General features: G+C 38.8%; 1 protein-coding gene and 1 long non-coding RNA gene across 2 annotated transcripts in view; both read right to left on the reverse strand.

Annotated features, from left to right (window-relative positions):
- LOC120323898 overlaps positions 1-11,587 on the reverse strand; it is a 73,689-nt gene extending 62,102 nt beyond the window's left edge. The window contains exons 1-2 of the long non-coding RNA XR_005564813.1: positions 10,905-11,587; positions 2,313-2,503 (exon numbers count right to left, since the gene is read on the reverse strand). This is a non-coding gene — a long non-coding RNA (uncharacterized LOC120323898). The remainder of the gene's footprint in view (positions 1-2,312; positions 2,504-10,904) is intronic.
- A 15-nt stretch (positions 11,588-11,602) lies between these two features.
- The window catches only part of EFNB2 (ephrin B2), a 43,627-nt gene continuing 32,554 nt past the window's right edge, over positions 11,603-22,675 (reverse strand). Inside the window, exons 3-5 of the mRNA XM_027730788.2 lie at positions 15,984-16,076; positions 15,112-15,225; positions 11,603-13,792 (exon numbers count right to left, since the gene is read on the reverse strand). Of these exons, the coding sequence (XP_027586589.1) occupies positions 13,410-13,792; positions 15,112-15,225; positions 15,984-16,076 (590 nt within the window). The 3' untranslated portion in view covers positions 11,603-13,409. The remainder of the gene's footprint in view (positions 13,793-15,111; positions 15,226-15,983; positions 16,077-22,675) is intronic.

Genomic DNA, 22,675 nt, shown 5'->3' on the forward strand with positions numbered 1-22,675 from the left:
GTACACTTCATTTCCACCTTGTAGTGGAGAACTGAAAGCAGTTGTAGACACCTAAGAAACTAAAGCCCATGGAAAAAACATATGGTACAGGATCTATCATGTGACTGCCTGGATGCAAAATACTGAAGACATCTGAAAATGTCATCTGTGGATCTTGACTGTTGGTGGGAACATCTCTCACCCAGAGCTAAGCTTTTTGAAGTGCAAGGCCTCAGCTGTTTCCTTGGCACTTCCTGCTGACATCCTTGTCTTTGATGCCAGCACCAGCTCTGCCACTTTTAGGATAAAGTACTTGTCATTAACATGAGGACAGATTTTTATGTAAATCTTAAACGATTTTTAACTCTTGTTCTGTTTTTTTTTCCACAGTTTGTAATGTCATTTGGCTTAATACATTTGGAACTGTGACTGTTATAAAATAAATTCCTCCAAGTACTCCAGTGGGATAGTATTTTCTTCAGCTATTGTACACTTTGCAAAAATTGTCCCCACTGCCTGACCATTTGGTATAAGCCAGCTTGTTCTGGCTCTTAGGGGTAGAAACTGCACAGGTAAGTTGATTTCACAGATATGTTTACAGCATTCTTTCTTTCTTCCTTTATTCTTGTTGAGAAAAAGAAGGCTATTGATTTCCCATTATTTCTTTTCCACTGTTCTAATTTTAAGCCCTTTTTGTTATATGAACCTCAGGAGGATCTAAAACCACAGTGCTGAAAGAGTTAAGCAGGTTTTAAGCAGAGAAAATATGTGTCCTGACTTGTTGACGCTTTTAAAACGCCATCTAAAAATCAGTGTAGAGGAGTCAGCACTGGCTCTGTCACTGAACATAGACAGCAATACTTTGCAAAGAGCACTTTATTGTTCCAGTACACTAAAAGTGTATTTTTAAACATCTGGAGCCATGAAAGCTGTTCAACTGAGACTGTTCATTACAGGAGGAGCAGGGATGGCAAGCAGCCATGGGATCAACAATGTAACACCTGGTTTCTGACCTAAAGTGGCTAAGAAACTGAAGATCTCATCATTGGCAGCCACAGCTTCCCTGCAACATGATCTCCTCTCTGATATATTTGTCTAGTGCTCTTTTTAGGCCTCCTGTAGGCTTTTGCTCGAGAAAAAAAAAAAAACCTCTGAATTCTTTCTTTCCCTGTAGAAACTAACTGGCAGAGAGATAAAAAACAGAGTATGAAAGACAGTAAATGGATCTCAGCAGGAGAAGCCCCGTTCCCCTTACAATGACCAGCCAGTGTGTCTGTTGCTCCAGCGCAGAAATTCAAGTCTTGTCTTTAAAATCACCAGGCATCTTCTAGACCTCATGGATTCCCTAATTTTTCCTCCAGTTCCATATTATAGCATTCACGCTTCCTGCTACAGGGGTCTAACCATATCAAATGTTTCTCAGTCTGCCAGAAGGCTTCCTTACAAGTACCGTATATTTGTTTCAGTCTTACACACTTCCATACATTTTTTGGTATAGACATGTACAAAGTCAGTGGGAATTATGTCTGTGTACGGCAGAGCTGAATGCAGCCCCAGATTTATTGTGTCATCCAGTATTTGTAACACAATAGCATTTGTCAAAGTGCCAATGTGAAGTGCAAGTGGATTTCAAACAGCTGTAGTGCTGCCATATGCTGCCCTTTGGTTAAGCCATGACTTAAAGTTCAGCTTCCCATTTAGAGCAAAAATTGACAGATTCATCTCTTTTGGATCTTCAGAAGCAGTCAGGCTCTTTGCTGTGCCTTTTCTTATCTAAATACATCTAATGGGCGTTGCTGACACCTCCCCCTGACCTTGGACCCAGCGGGTGCCTTGATTTCTGAAAAAAAAAAAACCTCCTCATGGAGTCCGCTGTCTACCATTAGTGAAGTGCGTGGGATCTCAGCTCAAGCCAAAAGCTCAGAGGACAGCTTACAAACAGCCACATTGCCAGTAAGACCCGATTTCCTACTTGGGACACGTGCTGAATTGGGACAATGTCAGAGACCTCAAACAAGATTTAAGCTCTACAGGTGGCCTTGCAGTCTCTTCTGAGACATGAGCCATACCTCCATATTAAAGGGGAATTCCCTAAATGTCAGGTTTTGGGATATCCTTGATCTACCTCTCTTATTTAACAACAACAGGATAATGCCTCTGCATGTAACCGGCAAGGCTGGGCGAGTAGTGTTACAGCCTGACTCCCTAGACCACTGGTTCGTGAATTTTAGTATACTAGAGGCTCTTCTGAATAATAGCAGTTCACCTACCAAAAGTGATAAAACGCCAAGAGAAATGAATGACAGACTCAAGATACCTGGCAGGGCACTAACCTGAAATCATAGATCCATACCTCTGTTCTGAGTCACGCTGGCTGTGTATGTAAACCTTGGACTCCTATGCCCCTGGTGAATGACCTAAACTGCGTGTTTTCAGAGGTGATGGAGATGGTGACAGTCTGGCTGCAAGCAGGGATCTTTAGTACGTGGGAAAGGACGCAGACTTAGCTCAAAGTGTGGTCTGTCTAAAAAAGATGGATTGAGAAATAAAGCAAATTGTTAGTACAGCAGTGATTCATGTGGTTTGTGAGGAAAAAAATGGGTTAATAGGCTTATTTGAAAACACAGTTTTATGCAATAGGTTGGAAGATACAACAACAGAATATTCAGAGAAATATTTTCCATTAATATATTATAAAGGAAACATCCTGATTTTGCTATAGAGAAACATAGGTAGAAACCTCTTAAGATTGGTGACTGCAGCCAAAAATATAATCCTCTCTTTCTGGATAGGATACCTAAGAGGTGCTGAGCAGTTTCAAATCCTACTACTATTAATGCAAGCTTAAAGTGCTTTATCACCATCCAAGATGTTTTACAGGAGTGGTTTCCCACAATGCTGTGGGCACAATAATTGGCCATGATGGCATCCAAACTGTTCCTCATGCAGTTCCTCTTCAGCTTTTCTAAGATTATCCTATAAGAAAAAGACAAGCAGTTTCAACTAGCAAACTATATATTACCTCTTTCTTTCTTTTTAAGGGACGAAGTAGAACTAAAAGAGAGTTCACAGTACAAAAATAATAATTTTGTTTGGGGCATGGAAAATTCACTAAATGGAAATAGACTGAGAAGCATGGGTACCATAAAAAAGAGAATGAGATGAATGAGTGTTATCTTTTTTTTTTTATAAGGTAGAAATATGCTAAGAGGTGATAGAACTTAGGAGCTGATTTCTCTGTCTCGGAAGGAATAGAGAAAGTTTCAAAGGTGGAAAGCTAAAAACTGATCAAAGAAAACACTCTTTTATATGATGTGTGACTGAACCATAAAACTCACCTCTACATAAAGACACTCAGGTCTGGAATTTACGGAGATTAAAAAAGATCAGAATTTCAACACTCATTAAGAGAGCTCAGAGCTCTGATTTTCAGAGCCTTTAAAATAAAAGAACTTGGTACACTCAGTGATACACACTTAAAATAGCTGGCAACGGATAGGATATTTGCAAGAGCCATTATTTCTACGGAACTTGGAAATGTTACTAAATGGGTCTTATATTTGATAGGGATTTAATTGCCACCTGATTTATGTCTGTCAATTGGTTGGTAATCAGAGGCCAAATTCTTCAGGGCCCAGAAATAAGTCAGCTGCATCAACAAAAAATTCCACTTCAGGCTTAAGAAGTCCCATTTGGATCAGACACTGTTCTAGAAGCCTGCAGTAACATTAAGTGGAGCCATCAAATAATAAATAGGAAGTATTCCTATTTATCCTTCACAGATCTCCTTCTGTGACCCAGAAACAGCCTCTACAGAGAAGCCAATGACTACCTCCGAGTCTGCAGAAGATGCTGCTGTGACAGTCACAGATGTTTATCCCTGCCTCCACGATTCTTACCACCTGTGAAACTTCCAAGGGTTTAATTAAGGCGGATCCTACTCATTGTTCCTTGCAAATCATGTCTGGCAGAGCGCTCAGCAGCGGGACAACAGATGAGCTAATGCATGCCAAAAGCCCCGGATCAACCTCCACGTGCTGTGCCTTCCTTACATGTTCAGCCCCCTTCCAAGAAATCTTTTGAATTCCAAGCAGTTGCTGTCACAGCCGTGTACACAAAGCTGAATGAATGAGCCTCATCACTTTCAGCTTCAGTCCTGTGTCTGACACACTTGGTGCCACAGCAAGAGCCGTGTGAAACTCCTGCCTCGTGCAACATGGAGCAGCTCTTCTCTTTGAGAAGGGGTAATCAAAGTGCTGGGGATTGAGACTTAGCCACCTCCTCTCCACCTCCCTGCAGAAGCCTGAACAGCCCACACTAATCCCTCACTGCTGGTGACCAAAAGAGGGAAAATAAAATCAGGCTGTCTAACTTTCGTGGCAGTGATGAGGCTTTTCTGGAGCAAGGTGTGCTGGTTTTGCAATCTGTTAGTAGCATGACACAGCTAAAATGCAACGGTAAGATATCTCTCAAAAAACTGATGCAAAAATGAGTCTTCCAAGACTCATCTGGATGCCTGTAGGTATCTATTAATGGTGTCTTGAGCGAGAGGACTCTGTGGAAACACTGCAAGTAGCCAGCTACACAGGGAAACAAAAGTGTTGGAAAACTTGATAAATATAGTTCTGATGCTATCTTTGAAATATTTAGGCTGGGTGAAAAATCTGAAGCAAAAACGTGCTGTTTTAAAATGCAACACTAGAACAGAGTGGAGGGAAACTGACAAAAGGGATTTATGTCTCTCCTGCAGGAACAATGTCTTAGTATAAATTCCTTGTATTGTGTGTAATCACATAGGTTACACCTACTACTGGTCAAAGTATCCAGACTTCTGTTTTATCACTGCTCATCAGAAGAGATCGAAAGGACAAAGCTACATAAAAAAGCCCCAAGCTGGCTGCCACCTGACTGGTGCACTGGCAGTAAAACCAACAGCACTTTCTGCTTCCTGCCTTAAGGAAATGAAACAAAACCAGATATTGTTTATTGCCAAAAATGATTCTGTCTTCCAAATATGCTCGTTCAATTTTGAGCTGCACATCAACAAGTGCTTCTTAATTCTGCTCAAATGATGCTTTCCAAAGTGAACTGCTTACACTTTTCTGAAAAGAGATTTTAACAGATTTAATAATTTTTCTTAAATTACAAGAAACGAGACAAAACCATCTGAGATATTTTTAGTTTAATGTATTGATGAATGGAAATATAAAACCAAGTGGATTGAAATGAGTTATATTTAAATTGTATTTAGGAATTTTACTGCATGCTATTTTCTTTCAGATGCAATTGAATAAATACAAAAGGAAGAGATAAAGCCACATAAAAATTCAAACTAAAGCTGATTGAAAAATAAGGGGCTTATAAGAAAACACACTCTTGATACAAGGATTGCTCCTGTGTTCCATCAGAACTTTATTTTTTTTTTCAGGAAAAAGTTGTCACTGGCTGAAATCCAGAGTCAGCCATATAAAGAGGAAAGCCTAGCGCAACATTTGAAAAGAAACTTTCACGGTGAGCAACAAAAGCTTTGTCTTGAAATGAAACCTTATCTGGAAAGGTACAAAGCGCCAGCAAAGGCTTTGGGATGGGCAGGGCTGGCACACTGAGCAGGTGATCAGGGCATGGCATCAGGGTACGCCATAAACAGGCTGAAGGAAAACAGCCATCCTTTTCTAAACAGTAGAAATTCGAGAAAAGACCTCCAGACCCAGCCATATGGATCTCTACAGCTTGGGCACTGTTTTGAGGCTTAGAAAATTCACATGTGCTTTGTCTGTTATGTACAAAAAGAAAACATAAGACATAATGAAGGAAAGAGTGTGAAGCAAAAGCAGCACGTGCAATTATTTTCAGCTCTTGCACCATCATTTGAATCTCCCCAAATCTTGGGATTTTTCAGAGTGACGTAAAGAACTCTTTTGGCCTTCTGGCCTTACATCCTACCATATTCCTCATGGTGATGAAGGCTATAATGCTATTGATTCTGCATAATTACTAAATTATTCATGTGATCATATGCTTCCAATAGCTGAGTTTAAAAACAATCAAAATTAGATATGCTGATTGAATTAGGAGATTTGGAAGCACTGGGAACATGGCATGTGGGGGATGAACAGATACTGACAGGGCACAGCTGACCTGCTGGTTACGCATATGGAATAGAATTGAACAAAAAAGTAGGAAGGAATGAGTTTAAACATTAAAGAGAGGACAAAAAGACACATTAAAATGTGAACAATTTTTATTACACGTTTTCTAGTAATCCAACCTACTTTTAATGAACAGATACAGCAAATTGCTGACAATGTTCAATAAACTACAAATAACAATTTTTATGGCATTTAATAGCAGTCTTTTATAAAAGCAAGTAATTGTTGGTATGTTTTTGAGTACAGTCTTCATAATATTCAGGACAACACTCTTATAAAGCATTTTCTCATAGCTAAGAGCTATAATAAAATCTGTATAAGTATTGCTTATGCATGTGCAATTCTGAACTGTGATAAGCAGGATCAGATATCAAACTGAACTATGTTAATTCATATCCACTGAAGGTCTGATCTAGAAGAAACTATCCTCCCACCTTCAATGGATTCTCTATATTATTAATTTAATAATTGCATTTCAGCAGTCTAAGCACATGAGACTCTGTCAATGCACTTACGAAAACACAAGTCCTGTTCCAGGGGTCATGACAGCTGTGCACAAGGTTCTTTGCTATTTGGAATTTGAATAGTCCTACAGTTATTCAATTCTTGCAGATCTTTGATCTCTTTTTCACAGGATCCCAGGTTGCAGAAAACACTGAGTTCTGGTCTGGGTTCTCCATCCCATCTAAGCTCTGTCTTCTTTCAGTGTCTAGCAGAACAACCTGGCCTGATCTCCTCACCTACCTGAAACAACAACCAATACTTACCAAATACTACACTTATTTGCCTTTCATCTGTCAACATTTTTCTTCTGCTTGCTGAGACCTGTTTTACACCAGAGTCTTTCCCAGAGCTGTTTCTCTACCTCCCTCCAAAGCTGTCACCTTGCTCTGATTTCTCCCTGGGATTTTGTCATCGCGGATGTTCCCAGCCTCCTCCTCAGAAAGTCAGCACCCTCTCACACACCTTCCCTCTCCTTGCCTCCTCCCTCAGCTCCACAGGCCTTTCTCCAGGAGCAGCCACTTGCAGCTCCCTCACCTCATCCTCACCGTGTATGGTCAGGCTCTTGCCCCTCCTTCTCAAGAGGGTTTGCTATGGATTACATTATCCTTTAATTAAGCATCAAAGTATTACGAGTCACGTGAAAGACAGATATTATTTTGTGTCATAGACAATAGCTCAGTCAGCTGAATCCAGTACCATTTGGATTATGAATGGCACAATCATGAATACACTGTGGTATATGCTCCAATACTCATCTTTTTCCAAACCAAATATTGCTTGATTTCTGGTGTGATTCTTCAGGTAATGACATGCCAACTACACAAGGAGTGTGTTTGGTGTTTTCAAACCCCGGGATTTTTGCTCACCAAAATTTGTATTGTGGTCATGAAGATGGAGAGTGTCACTTAGAAAGACCGAGTTTTCATTGTCCTTTGTTTTGCTAACCACTACAAAATTTTAAGCTTTTCTGCAAAAAGAAAATTTACAGTGCCCATAGAATCAAAACGAGTGTGCTGCTGACTGAGCGAGCATTTGATCAATGCATCACAGAAAAGCTAAAGAGACAGGCCAAAGAAGAGGTATAACATTTTAAACCTAGGCAGTAACACTGTTATGCTTAATTTGTGAGGCACTATTTTATGTAACAGATCTTATTCCACTCTAGATGGATAACAACTGTGAATTGTAATTTTATTTTCCACTTAGTGGAGCCTATTGACTTGGACTAGATCTTGCCAGAGAACCAGTTTTGTCATAAAGGCAGTAAATTCTGTGCTCATTTTGTGTTTGTTTGATAATTAATAGTGCAGTGTTAGCAGCAGGACAAAATGCAAGTATGATTTTTTTTTTCCTCTGGAAGATATAAAAGATATAAGTCAATGACTTTATGCTGAGTATCTAAGGCACATATCTTTTACTAAAATGAGTTCAGCAGATTCAATGGAGGTTCTTTTCTGTTTGGGAAGGTATGTGTGCAAGGCACTCCCATTAACCAAGCATCCTTGGCCCCAGGCACAAATATACAGATAGTTATGCTGGCAACCATTTTTTCCCCCAGTGGAGACACGGTTTATAGCAACACTGATTTTCCCTTATTGCTATAACAGTGACAAAAATAGGTGTCCACGGGTGTCGGTATACATGCTAGTTATAAATATAATAAAAGAATTATATATTTGTTTGAAAAAAGAGGCACAGTAATAAAAATGCCATGTAAACTTGACACTACCTTTTTATCAGCATCTTCCTGTATTTACCAACGCTTAAAATAAAAACAATAGCCTTAGCCTTCACTAAGCTAGAGCCATAACTCTAACAGATGGCTGTGCCAGACAAGCTTTCAGCATAGACCAGACCTGAGCACCTCACAGCAAATTAACAACATGGGAACCCTCACGCCAACTCACCGAGATGAGCAAGTGAAATCCTGTGTGTAAGTGCGAAGCAGGGAGTAAAAGCTCAGTCTAGCCAAAGATCTGTGTGCTCAGAGAACACAAGTCTACCTCCTTTCAAGTAACTTACAGACATAAATGGAGGATTAGGCCCCAGTGATTTACTGAGATGCCAGAGGATGTTCATAGGCTCCACTGTGAGCACACATGCCTTCTGCTGGACCAAGTGAGCCTCCCAAGGACATCTGTAGCAGTCAGAAGGTAAGTGTCACAGTGTGACTTTCCTTTTAAGGTCAACTTCCAGCACAGATTCTGTAAACTGGATCTCTAAAATTAGTTCCATCAGCAAACTGTCATGCTAGTCCAACCATCCCCCAGTCTGAGATTTTCTGTATGTGCTATTTCAGAGTACTTGTGCCATCGCGACATGCTAAGTGCCTTTGCCATACAGTCATGTTTTTCTGATTATTCACAAAAGAACAAATAATTTGACAAATGGGAATTGTATGACCCATACTGTGAATAGCCAGTTGCCTTTCTTCAATGAAAATTTTATGACAAATTGGTATCTGCTGTTAAAGTGACAAATGCATCTTTGCCCTCTGTAGACCTTCCCACCTGTTACTCCATGGATGATCATGCCATTTACGTGCTGCTAACAAACTGAATGGTGTTTCACTTTCAGGGTGACCAGGCTTTGTCAGAAAATTAAGGTTGAATTTGTTATTCTAGTGAAAATTACAGCAGCACAATCATAGATCTTGTATTAAGGCTTGTGCTACTGCACATGTTGGCCTCCATCTCCCTTAAGGTGCAGTAAAGCAGAGACAGGACAATGCAGGGCCCCACTGAAAGAACCATACAGAGATGTTTTAACTTTGCAGCATTTCTAATCCTTCATCATCCTCCTAAGGTCTTACATCTCCTGTCCCTTCCTGCTCAGCCCTGTCACCCCAGGCTTGCTGCTCCCCCTCCTCTGGAGAAACAGTGACAACAGTATCCAGAAGGTTTCAGGTATACTTTTTTCTCTGATTCTGGTCACAGTGTAAGTCCACCCTATAATGTCTGGAAATTATTTGTGTGGTTATAATCTCACCTCCAAGATCATCCAGGCAACCAGGTTACTGCACCTGATTGGAGTTCACTGACTTCCAAGGGCATAAGATACCCAGGTGTTTTCTAAAATCTGCTGATATATGTAAGAGAGTGTCTGGGAAAGAAGTAGGTTAACGCAAGTCAGTGTATAATAAGAAGCTTTCTTTCCTATAAACAACTAGCTATCAGGTTGGAGAGATGGGGGAGAAGAGAAAAGGAGAAATGGGAGGGAGGCAGGCATGCAGGCAATCTTGGTGGTTTTCTTATTTATTTTAATCTTTTAAAAAAGAAAAAAACTTCAAAACAAAAGAAGAAAATACTTAGAAGGCAAGGTTTCCATAGGAAAAAAATATTTTATTTTTTAAGAACAAATTCAGTTTGAAACAGGCGTGGAATGTGATTTTCATAATTTCCATTTTCTGGGAACTAATTGCAGTGTGGAACTAAAGCAGATTTCAAACTTATGACCGGCTAGTTTTAATACAGAACAAAACAAACAAATAAAACAAAAAACAAACAAAACAAACAAACAAAAAAAAAAAAGGAAAGAAGAATATTTATAACTCAAGCATAATACTGTGTTACTTACAAACTGGACAAAGAAATTCTTAAATAAATATTCATGGTACACAATTTCAGCACAAATATGCGGCAATTTGGCAACCTTTTATATCATTTTTTCCTCAATACAGTGCAAAGGGGAATGACACTGCCTTTAAACAAGCTGTAGCTAAATACATTGCAAAATTCAAATTTTATACAAAACATCTTGCTCAGACTTTATAAAAAACCAACATTGCTCTATATACACAATCTGGTTAAGAAAAGCCTTTTTTGTCTTGTTTTCATGTGGTTTTTTTAATTATTTAAAAAGGTGAATAAGGCTACTGTAACACCCCAAATCCATATACAGTAAATCTGAACCTATTTACAGCATCTTCAGTTAGACATGATGGTGCAAATTCCAATTCAGGTGACTAGGGATGATCATACAAGCAAGGCATTTACAGTAATTTTTCAAAGCTGGACCAACGTCAAAGAAAGGAACAGTTGGTAGATTGTCATAATTCTGCACCAGACACAAAACAGACGCACAGTACATTTTTTTTCAGTTGGTTGCAGGTTGCTCTTGAGCAATTAATCTGATTATTTTTTTCACAGTTTAGTATGTAACTAGAATGTGGCCAACTGACAAAGCATAGACATAATTTAATAAAATTCAGTATCAGTAAACCCATCTTTTCCCTTCCTCCCCCTCCCCCAAAATAAAATCTTAATGACTTACAAGAGAACCTTGTATGGATGGATTCACAGAAAGGAAAGGTTGTTGAAAAGAATTACATATGTACTGTAGTTAGTCACCATGGTAACCTTCCACAGAACCATGGGTTGAGATTTTTTTTGTTTTTGTTTCTCTCTTTTGGACCAACATCTCAACATAATCCTCAGGTTCAGAAAACAAAGAGAGTGATCATTTCTATAACAGATTTTTTTCTTTTCTTTTTTTCTTTTTTTTCAGGGGCTCACTGGACGTCTGAGAACCCTAAAATGCTGTTGCTACATTTTCTTTCCAAATCAGAAAGCAAAGTGTTACCATAGTAACATGACTATGTTAGAAATGTCTATTTGCATAGCACATATAAAAGTAGAGTTTTTTTACTTCCTCCCCAGGGTGGGAGCTTTAGGGGAACAGCCATGCTAAAGAGAAAACTTTAACCTGAAACCTCCCTCTACGAACCTCAACAAAATCTACAGAACACATCAGCCTGTAAGGCAAGGGAAATCACAACACAGAAAATAAATGCCGGCAGACCTTGTCACTGTTAAATATGTGATGCAGTAACATTGACTTCTTGATATTTTGGGCCTTACATTTCCTAGTTTTCTCTTATAAGATGCTTTGGAATTTTTATTTTTTTAAATGTGCTTCCATTGTTATTTTTGGATGGCTGATTTTTTTTTTTTCCCAGAAGTAGTTTATTTTTTTTAAAAATGTGTGCGTATGCATAAATATATATGCATATGTATGCATATATAAATATATATATGTGTGTATATACTTATATACACACACATTTATATACGTAAAATGATAAGAAGTTAAGACTATGTAATTGCCGCAAATGAATTTCACATCTTCTGGTGTAGATTCTGTGCAATCTCAAAATATATATTAGTAAAAAAACCAAACCAAAATAAAAAGTAAGAAAAAATGAACGAAAGAAAAAAATCTCACTTTATATCCCTTGTGTTCTATACACCTATTATAAATAAGACATATTTTCCTTCTCCATCTCAGTGTCATAATTTATTTTATTCTTATGGACTGAAAGAGGTTTGCCATATGTGCTTTCACTTTGCAACAGAGCACCAATGAACGGCTGTGTCAGTCACAGTACCTACACTCACTGTGCAGGGACAGCACAACAATAAGCCAAAGTGCCAAAAGGGTCAGTCAGAAAGAAATTCTGCCTTACTTTTAGAGATGAGAAAGGTTTTGTGGTTTGTTGCCTTTTTTTTTTCTTTTCCACAACTTCACCAGTGATAGAATTAGCTCATTTGACCCGTTGGCTTATAATCTTCTTGGTCAGACTTGGCTCTCTGCTATTTTCTTAAACGCTTTCCCTGTGTTTACTATAATCTGATAGTATAGCAGCTGAGTCTGCTTAAAAGTCACCCAAAGCAGACTGTGTTTTCCCTACAGCTTCAAAGCTGTGTATCTTATTGCCAGTACCACATCAGCCCTGCCCTAATATAATCCTCAGCGGCCTGCTATTGTCTTGTCTTCTCCAAGCTTGTTCACTTACTAACAATACCCCTCTGTTCTACTGTATCGAAGGTTCTATTTTTTTCTGCACACTGGTATTTGATAACCAAGAATTCCTTCAAATGCAGCCTTAATCCACTGTGCATGTTATTGTGTTTCCTACCTGCCTCTTAAAACTTAGCATACCAAAGTGCTGTGCTACCTAAATGTATTGTTTTTTACTTCCCAGCTTCTATTTTTGAGGCAGCAATATTCAACTGCAATCAGCCCTTCCCTCCACCACCCAGTCCTGCTCTTGACTTTGTTGACAGCCTAACTATTTGGCTGGAAGGCTCCTTACTATCAAACACAATTTTTATAAATGCATTACCCATTCGAGTGAGGCTGCTGTAGCAGATGGATGGAGTGCGGATCTCCAAACATTAATGTTCCATTAGTGATTCAGGAGGTGGAGTGAAAGGAAATCTTATGTGAAGGATGGCAGAGCCCTGGATAACAGAAACAAATGGAACAGTGACGGACTAAAAGCGAGAGAACTTTAACAAGTCTTACTTAGACACCAAGGTCTGTGTGACAAATCCAGTATGCACTGAGAGAGACACACAAAAGTCAGAAGATTGCATTTCAAGGTTGATATATCCTAGAGCACCTTCCCAGGATGCCTAGAGCTATTAACATCCACGGATTGCTCCATCTTCCCTTGGCTTTTGTACATGCCTGAACGCCCGCAGCACATGGCTTTGAGGATGATGAATGTAACAAGAGTACAGCAATCAGAATGGGCATCTTCTACATAAAAGTCTTCCAGCTTTTAGTGAATACTTATTCACTGAGATAGGAATTCTACAGACTAGGTAAGCTGTCCAGCTCGCGTTGGTTCCTGGAGAAAGAGCTGTTGCTTTCTCCCCCCTGTGCTTAAGTCAATGCTAGCGCACCAGGCATCATCACAAACCCCAACAGAAAGCATTTGACCAGTGAGTTTCCTCTACGACTCAACTGTACCACAGAGATGGTTGTGTGTTTTCAGACCTTGTAATAAATGTTTGCTGGACTCTGAGGAGGCATCTCTTGAACTATGTACACTGGATGTCCATAGTCGCCGCTGACCTTTTCATAGTGGGGGCAAAAGACACTGTCTGCAGTCCTTAGAGGAATGATAATGTCACTGGGCTCAGAACCATTGTTGTTGCCACTGCGTTTTGGGGTGGCTAATGTACTAAGTGATAGAGTTGTCGTGTGTTGCGGGGAATGCTTCCTGTGTCTTCTCCGGTACTTCAACAAAAGAACCACCAAAGTGATGATGATGACGATGAAAATGATGCACCCTGATGCAATCCCTGCAAATAAGGCCACCTCTGAACCCAGTATACTGGAATGCCCAGCCTTACTGCCATCTGTGCTAGATCCTGGAAAGAATGGAAATACAACAGACAAAAGTTATTGCCATCCTGCAACCCGTTTACGTTGCTTAAAAATGTGTAGAGTAAGCAACACTAGAAGAATCAACTGACAGCTAAAGTTTGACAAACCAATTACCCTGTTAGATAGCTAAATGCAAACAGCCAAAGTCAGCAATCAATATTAAACAAGACTTTGTGTCTGTTGGTCTCACTTTTGTGCTGCTCCCAAACCACTCTGTTCCATACATCATCATCCATCAGCGGTGAGGACTGGCACTGACAAGGCAGCCTTTGATGCACACTGCATCTTTTAACAGATGCTGGCCAGCCCCGGGCACAAGAGAGGGGTGGGATAGGACTGGAATTGAATATAACACAAGGAAATGACAATTTGGTGCCATCACACCACCATATTATTTGTCACAAAAATTAAACAAGTGCTTACTTGACACTTTCTCTCTTGAAAGTTTGAACCAATTTCCCTCTCTTGATGCTCACTCACAATGGAAGACTGATACAGATGCTACATTCACATAATTGTTAAATCTTCCTACCAGAGCCTCTGTAGGAATCAGCAAAGCCTACTTAGTGACCACTCCATCAAAGATTCATTAGCCCAGCAACTAATGACAGAGCTAGCAAGGAAAACTTGCAGCCTTTTTCAGGAAACCCAGAACCATCTATCAGCAAGTTTTGCTTTTGTAGCATTCCCAATTCACTGAATTTTCTTCTGGACACCTTCAGTCCTAAGAGTTAGGTTTTTTTCTTGTTCACCTAACAAATGCAATGCATTCTGAAGGTATTTGTTTGGAATCATGTGTTTATTTTGTTTAGATAATTATTAGAAAAAAATAAATCTTTGCATTTAGTAAAAGACCAGCCATGTGTAGACTTTATATGGTCAGCTAAAAGATCAGGATATTAATTATAGATGCCTTGAAATAAACTTCATAAATGGCTGTCGAGAACCACTTGATAATGTATTATACGGGAAGAGAAAGATAGAGACTCGTTCATCTGCCACAGTACTAGATGTAAGGCAGCACTGACCGCTGTAAAGCTGCTTAGCAAACATCCTATCCAAAAACTTTCCTGTAAATGAGTGATATTGTCACTAGATATAATGAACTTCTACAGGAGAGTGGAAGAGGGGCCAGAGCGGCTGTTGCCAAAACTTGCAGCTCCAAGACACTATCAACTGGAGCATCAGAACTGGTTTATGCTTCATCTCACTATGAAAATGTTTGCTTTTCTGGCACTTTAATGGTAAAGTAAAATGCATTTGGGGACAAGGAGGAGACATCCTGGAGTCCCACCACACCTACCTGAGTGGTCCTTCACAAAAGGGCTGGTGGTGGAACTCTTCCCATTGGTGCCAGCTTCCTGCTCAGGGCGCTTGGTGGGATCCGTGTGCCGGGGCAGCCCTGCCGAGTTGGGATCTGGGGGAGAGAAAGACGACTCATGCAGCTTTGGCACTTGATGGTATGGAGCCTTACATGCCAGCTCTAAGTACCTCGTGAGACACAAATGGTTTAGCAGAAGAATCTTTATGCAAAGGACAGGAAGATACAACAACATAATTTTCCTTTTAAAACAAAATGGTTATATTAAGTTATTTCAGATGTTTAAATTGTGAGGCCATCTGCAGAAACTATAAGGACTCCTGTGACTGGTAAGAAAAGCTTTGCAGATGACATTTCAGTTTCACTGAGGAAGTTGACTGACTACTAAACCAACTTCTGCTTAGAAGAATAATTCTTTCTTCCTGCACAATAGGTTGTCTATATGTGAAAAGAGACAATGAACAAAAACCTCTCTGTAATCAGAATTCATAACAAGCAAACTATAGAAATATTAGCTTCCCTCTTTTCATGTATTTTAAATAATTTTGAGCAGCAGAGTTGTGGCTTTTGTTTTTAAAATACAAATAAAAATGACTGAAACACACTACTCCCAGGTGACCTTTCCTTCTAGGGATCTCTGCAATGAAGAGATCTTATTACGCTAACCATCCTTCTGTAGAAATCTGTCAGTAGCTGAGGAAGAGAAAACAGACTTTGCTTTCAGACTATAAGGGAGGAATGACCACACTAGACTTGACTGGCTCTCTGCTCTACACTGCTAAAAGAAGCCTGAAAGCTAAAAAGGACATTGAGACCAATCAAAGTCATTTCATGAAACAGCAGATGGTCTTTACCTTGTCCAACTTTCATGAGGATCTTCATGGTTTTTGTCTGGCACACCCCTCCCTCCTGGTTATCCAGGCCCTCCAAAGACCCATTTGATGTTGCTGATTAAAAATAAAAGAAAAATAAATAAAAATAAAAATAAATAAAAACCAGGAAATCAACAGGCAAAGTGATGTGAACATGAGTGTCTGAAAGCAGGGATCTTTCAATCTACCAGGATCTGTTCTTGTTGCTTGGGTTGACCTATGGAAAGTTGTGAAATGTTGAAAGCCAAAGGAATGAATACATTGGTAAGCTGTACAATATATACAAATGGAGGAATGTGTTATCACTGTTTCAAATTTACCCAGCAACCTTTTTTTCCTATGCACAATTGATTGACTGACTTGGATAAAAACACAGTGCCTTGCTAATAGGTGATGGAGTCAGCTGAAAAGGAAGCTCTGGCAGGCTCAGAGAAGGAAAGCACTGAAAAATCACTCTTTCCTCCCCCAACCCCAACAATATCTTTATAATCATTATATTACACCTGCTTCCTCTATTACAAATCTCCTGCTGGATGAAGTGAATGCATACAAAAGACCCAGGTGAAAGCTAAGATTCTGAACTGATTGGAAAACCGTTTAATATTTTAAAGCACAATCTCATTTTTCTCAGCATTGAGGAGCCTCTGCCAGGATAGGTGCCAGAGGGGAATACGCTCCAGTCTCACGGAAACCTTTTAGCTCATATGAACAATAGGGTGCTTTCCCCTGTGTTTGTATCATTCTTGCTTATCTAGGTGCTGGTTGGAACCACGCAACCCTGGCACAAGCCGACACTGCCATATGATTTGAGCACGAAGCACCACTCCCTTGGAGAACCCAAAACACTGAATCATGGTCTATGGGTGCACCACTGCTGCCCAAGCCAGCTGTTGGTTGCAAAACAGCTGCTGGAAAATGATTTGGCAGCTCCTCAGCAGTCGGCAGGGTGGCGACTCTGCACTGTGCTGGGCACTTGCCACCGTCGGCATGTGCGGGGGTGCCCTGGGCACGGGGGCAAAGAGGGCACAATTGCACACGGTGGGCTCTGGCTTTGCTATGCAGGGAATGTACCAGAGGTTTTCCTGTCCTGATTGTTCTGAGGATGGAAATTTCACCATTATTTCTTGGAGCTGTTTATCCAAGGCCCAAAATAGATATATGAGAGGGTGCATGCATGGGCATCAGCACTGGGCCACCAACTGGAGAAAACAAACGAAAAATGGGTTGTAAGGGAGCTCACTGCTTGTCATGGCTGTGGTGAAATGCTTAAGCAGCACATGCCTGCTTCTGCCCCTCTCCTTTCAGCTCATGGGCTTTACACTGTGCAGGTCCTTGTTTTTAATTCTCATTCCTTCTCTTTCACCTTCCTTGGGGATTTTCTTTCAAATGTAGTCTATGTATATTTCCTTTTTCTTCCACAATGTCTTCCTAGCCCCATGGCAGTATTTTTCCTGCTCTAATCTTCTCTCTAGCCATAAAGATATAAACCCCATACCGCTGAACCCTGCTTCCTAGCCTTTCATCTACTTCTTGTTTTTGTTCCACTTCTGACTCTTTTGTCACCAACTCGAATTACAGCCACCATACAAACTTCCCAAATTGTGCTTTCTTTTCCTAAAATTCCCTTCTCCTCATATGTGGCCCCTCCCAGTTCCTCCTCTTGTTCCCTCCCCCCTGTAAGAACATGACAACAGACGTATGGCAAAAACACTTTTTAAAATACAAAAGAGCACATTGAGTTATTTAAGATAAAAGCTGATCTGAAATTTGCCACTGCATTGCCAGGCTCAGAAAATAATGGAGACATATAGTTTTGTTTTCTTTTGTTTTTGTTTTTTTTTTTTTCCAGAGGGGAAAAAAATCAATACCAAGAACCCATCCTGGACATAAATCAAATGTGTCTTTGCTGAAAGTGTTTTTTATGATCTATTTTCCAATGTACCAGCACAAGGACAAGGAGAAAAAAAGCAGTAAATAGAAATACCAAAGCTGAGCATCAACTGAACCTACAAGTAATAAACACTGACTTTGTCTTGTGTTTTTTTGTTATTTGATTTTTTTTTTAATCGAGGCAATGGGGATTCACATCTCCTTAAATACCTTCTACTCGATTTTCATTGAATAAAGTGCTGCTTCTTCTGAACATCAATGCCTTTTTATTCTTTAAAGGCCTATCCATTTAACCCACAGAGCAGGAGACCTCAATAAGATGCAGACGATGCAGTCTGACCTCAGTACAGAATAAGAAAGTAAGATGGCAAAAAGAATGCAAAATTACTTCAAATACAGTCTCCAAACGGGAAGACTCAGATGTACAATGAGTCTGGTTGTGTGCCTACGCCAGCGCAATCTGCCTCGCTTGCTTGCTAAAAGAATGCTTTCATAGCTTTGATGTCAGATGAATGAATTTGTAGAAGTATTCACTTTTTCCACAGTTCTTCAAGGGATTTTAGGAAAGCCTACGTTACAGCTCAGAGTACGGACTGCTACATCCTGAGGAATGGGGAATTTTCAAAGAGGAGTATTTCAGTGACAAAGCAAAGTTTCCATCTCAGCTTCTCCCTGTAATTAAACCGACAATTACCCAAGGCCACTGGAGGAAATTATTTTTCAAAATTCATTAAGACTATCGAAATATAACCTTGCATATCCCTAGTGTATCAGGAAGAAAGTGGGTAGCTTTAAACACATCATTTCAAGCTTTGAAAAGCTGCACAGAGAAAAAAGAAGTAATCTGGGACAGCAGAGAAAACACAGTTTCATACTGCTAATGCCCCTTGACAGTGTAGTGTGCAGAAGTCAAACAAGGGAGCAAATACAAAATATTCCTCAAACACTTGCTGCGGCCTTTCTGTATCGATCTCCAAATGAAAACTACACCACTATCATGTTAGCTCTGCCACTGCATTCACACCTCTGTAGGAAAGTGACCCTTTACCTGTAGCTCTGCTCACACTGAAAGGATATTTAAAAAAGAAAAATAATAAAGTGGCCGTGATAGGAGTTTTGGGTATAAACACAGAAACATAACACAAGCTTCTTCTGTCTAAAATGGAAATTATACTCTCCAGTGTGTTTATATAATCAAATTTTAAACCTTCCATTCAGTTTATTTTTATATATGGTCTGGGTTTTTTTTTATATATACGTCTAAATATGGACATATTTTAGAGTCAATTTCTTACACATGACCCTCTGATAAGACTAGATACTACTTAAATATTAACATTAATAAAGATAACTAATGATTAATATGAAGTTTCTCATTAGTCTTAAATGTTCTCAGAATTCCACACTCCACTTTGTATTAATACAGCAATACATAGGAACCTAAAAGTAAGTAAAATGTTGCTAAACAGGTAGCAAAATATTTTTAAATCTCTTGATGGTTAGATACCTCTGGTTTTCTGAGACCTGTCCCTTTCCACTGATGTCAATTGCAAAACTAATAATTACAGTCAAAGGCATATTAAATTATTCAGTCAACAGTTAATCTTCACCAGTAAATAAGCATATATAATTGCACTAAAAATTTTAAGACTAACAAAATTGTAATAACTTATAGGCATTTTTAGTAGTAGTTTTTCAGACACTGTGTGTCTGCATTCCTTGAATACAACGGCAGCTGCCATTTCATGAAGAATGCAAGTTTAGGTTTTCAACATTCAGAAAACACTCATCTGTTATGAAATTATGGTTAAGAGTCTGCTGATACATACTTAACTTTGGAGAAGCTAGTCTACATTTTCAGTTTTGCAAAACACCGCCTTAACATATCCTCTCCCATACACAAGGGAGAAATGAAATTATTCAGATCAAAAAACTTCATTCAGATCTGCCTGCGCTTCTTTGAAATATATGCATTATATAAAACCAAACAAAACCCCCAACAAAACCAACAAAGAAACAAACAAACAAAAAAGCCTGGAACTCATGTAAATGTTTTACATTTATTTGCTTTTAAAACTCCACAGTGCTGTTTATTGTATGAAATGCATTAGTCATAAATGCAGAGGCAGGGAATCCGTGAACGAAGCAGAGTCAGCTGACAAGAACAGTTTCTGGCTATGATTCTTATACAGTCCCCATGGAGAGGAAGTAATATTACATTTTAATATGTCTTCATTTGATTGTTATTACTCTGCCCCCCAGGAGGCTGAGCCACTGCATGGATCATGGCTGTTTTCAACCTATCAGGTTGGTAACATTGCTCTAATCAGATGGAGAATTAAGCTGCTGGATTTATGCCTGTATATAGCTTTTCATTCACAAAGAGATTAAAAATGAAGGCACAGTCACAAAAATTCAACTTCCCTCACTCCTAAAAACACATATTACAAAATGAAAAAATGCTATCACAATTACTTAAAAGAAAACACCAGCAGACAAAAATCTCAGCCTCTTAATTCTGCTACAATTACTACCTATAGTTTCATGGTTTAGGATGATGAAAAATACTACCTGTTTGCAAATCAAATGCAATATCCTTTGAACTGACACAACTTTAAAATACATGTATTTCTAGAGCTTGAATATAAAATGTACTACATAGCTGATGAGAGAAATGATGACTGTCGTACTCAATTTTCCTGTGAAAACTAAATGGACCTTAAACCACAGACTGTGGGAATGAATGAGTGATGTCAACTGATGGGCAAGGACAAAACTGGTTTTGTTCCTCCTTAGTGTGCTGGACAATAAAAGTCATTTGGCAATATATCAAAGATACATTATTGATGAGGTCATCAAAAATTAATTGCTGCTGATGTGGATCTGTTAATAGCAAATTGAGAACTACAGGTTTCTTTGGGGTGGATCAGTACTATCCAATAGCAGTGATTTTCAACATTTTTTTCATTAAATACTGTTCAAATTCTGCAGCAGAAAATAGGTTTCTCAAAATCAGAACAAAATAAAATCAAATAACACCACCCATCGCCACTTTCCCCCTGCTGTGCTTATAGACGAAATGGAAAAGCCTAAACAGCAGCAAAAATCCACACAAGCTTTAGATCCAACATTAGTAAGAAGTTATTCTTAAAGCAAAGTTGCACTTGATCTCACATGCACTCTCAGGACTACTAAATGCGTGTAAAATCTTTCAGGGTTTTTTATTTTCTGAAGTCATAGAAAACTATTTTGGTCAGGCATCATGTGTTTGTGCTCTGATTGCTTTCATCTGCTTTTGGGTCCTTTTAATGACTCTCTAAGTAAAGCACCAAATAAATAATTCTTCTTTCCCATAAATTTAGATAATTTATGGGACAGGTTTAAGAACACCAGAAGTCACACACTGTGAAACCACAAATCACCAATCACAACATGGAGGTTGTTTCTAAACCAGTCATGGACGAAGAACAAGGTAGCTGAGTTAATAAGAAGAGTGTTTCAATTAAATGAAATTAAATTCCACCCCCTCTTAGTAGCAATGCCAGATCTGCATGGAGATCTGGAACAACAACAACAAAAAAAAAATTGTTCAGGCCACTCACCAAAGAATAGATATCTTGGCACATATTATGTTGGGTGAGCTGCAGAATGTTTAGAAAGAGGAGAAATATAGTAATTTCAAATACTAGCAACTAATGGTTTATCTTTGCTTGTAGAGACAAAAAATAAGACTGACACTGAAAACTCTGCTTTTTAAAAGGGATTACATCGTCTTCCAAATTTTAATTATCAGTGGTCCCAAACCTGGACTGCAAGTGCTAAAACTTAAATACATTATGAATAGTTGCAGGGAATACTGTCAATGTGTTGACTGCGTTTTTATAAACAGATAATAAAATCACAGCTTTTCTAATGATCTTATAGAGACAAAGAAATTATCCTTAATTAAAAAAAAAAAAGATAAAAACCTGCTGAATTTGCTCAATTAGTACAATTTAGGACACCAAGACTGTAATGAAAAATATCAAAACAGTTTACCAATAATTTTGCTTTTTTTCTAATGTCTGTTTTTATTTGCCCTACTTCAAAGTCAAGGTGGCAGCAGAATTTTGAGGAGTTTCCTCAATCTAAAAGTCATTCAGAAACTCTCAATCTCTCAATTTAATCCACACAATGTTTTAAATTAAGATAGATTTTTTCCTTAAACTAAAGCTTATGCAATGTTTATAAAAACACTTGAAACCAGATTTTTTCTCTCTATCCACACGAGGTAAAAATTCAATGTGAAGGAAAGGACAAGAATTCTTCATTCTTTTTCACTTCTCGTGCTTGTTTTTTAAATTAAGTCCTATATTGCATGTCTCAAGATTTATATCCAAACAGGCCCACAAATTATATTCTGCACAGCAAATAAGCAGCAATGCCCTCCCCAGTCAAGCTAAAACCAGAACAAAATGAAGTAAAATAAAACCTGGAAGAAGCAAGGGCTCTACAGTGAAACTTAGTGATTCACTTTTCTAACCACTGCTCTAAAATGTATCTTGTCCAACCGTGAATAACATGACTTATGGTACTTACTATATCATGAGCTGGGACTCATGATATAGGGGTATTTATATAATTCCCCATAAAAATCTCCACTTGTATTCATGTTAAGAGAAAGACAGATTCTATTACTGTTTCAATGTTTTTTTTTAAGGGTGCAATGTGGGGGACACAATCAAGACAGGCCAATCAGCTCTATACTGTGATATACTTTGGTATATACCAACTGTAAAATTCTA

The sequence above is a fragment of the Pipra filicauda genome, unplaced genomic scaffold (assembly GCF_003945595.2).
Source record: "Pipra filicauda isolate LSUMZ 115617 unplaced genomic scaffold, ASM394559v2 scaffold369_size710782_pilon, whole genome shotgun sequence".
Taxonomy (NCBI): domain Eukaryota; kingdom Metazoa; phylum Chordata; class Aves; order Passeriformes; family Pipridae; genus Pipra; species Pipra filicauda.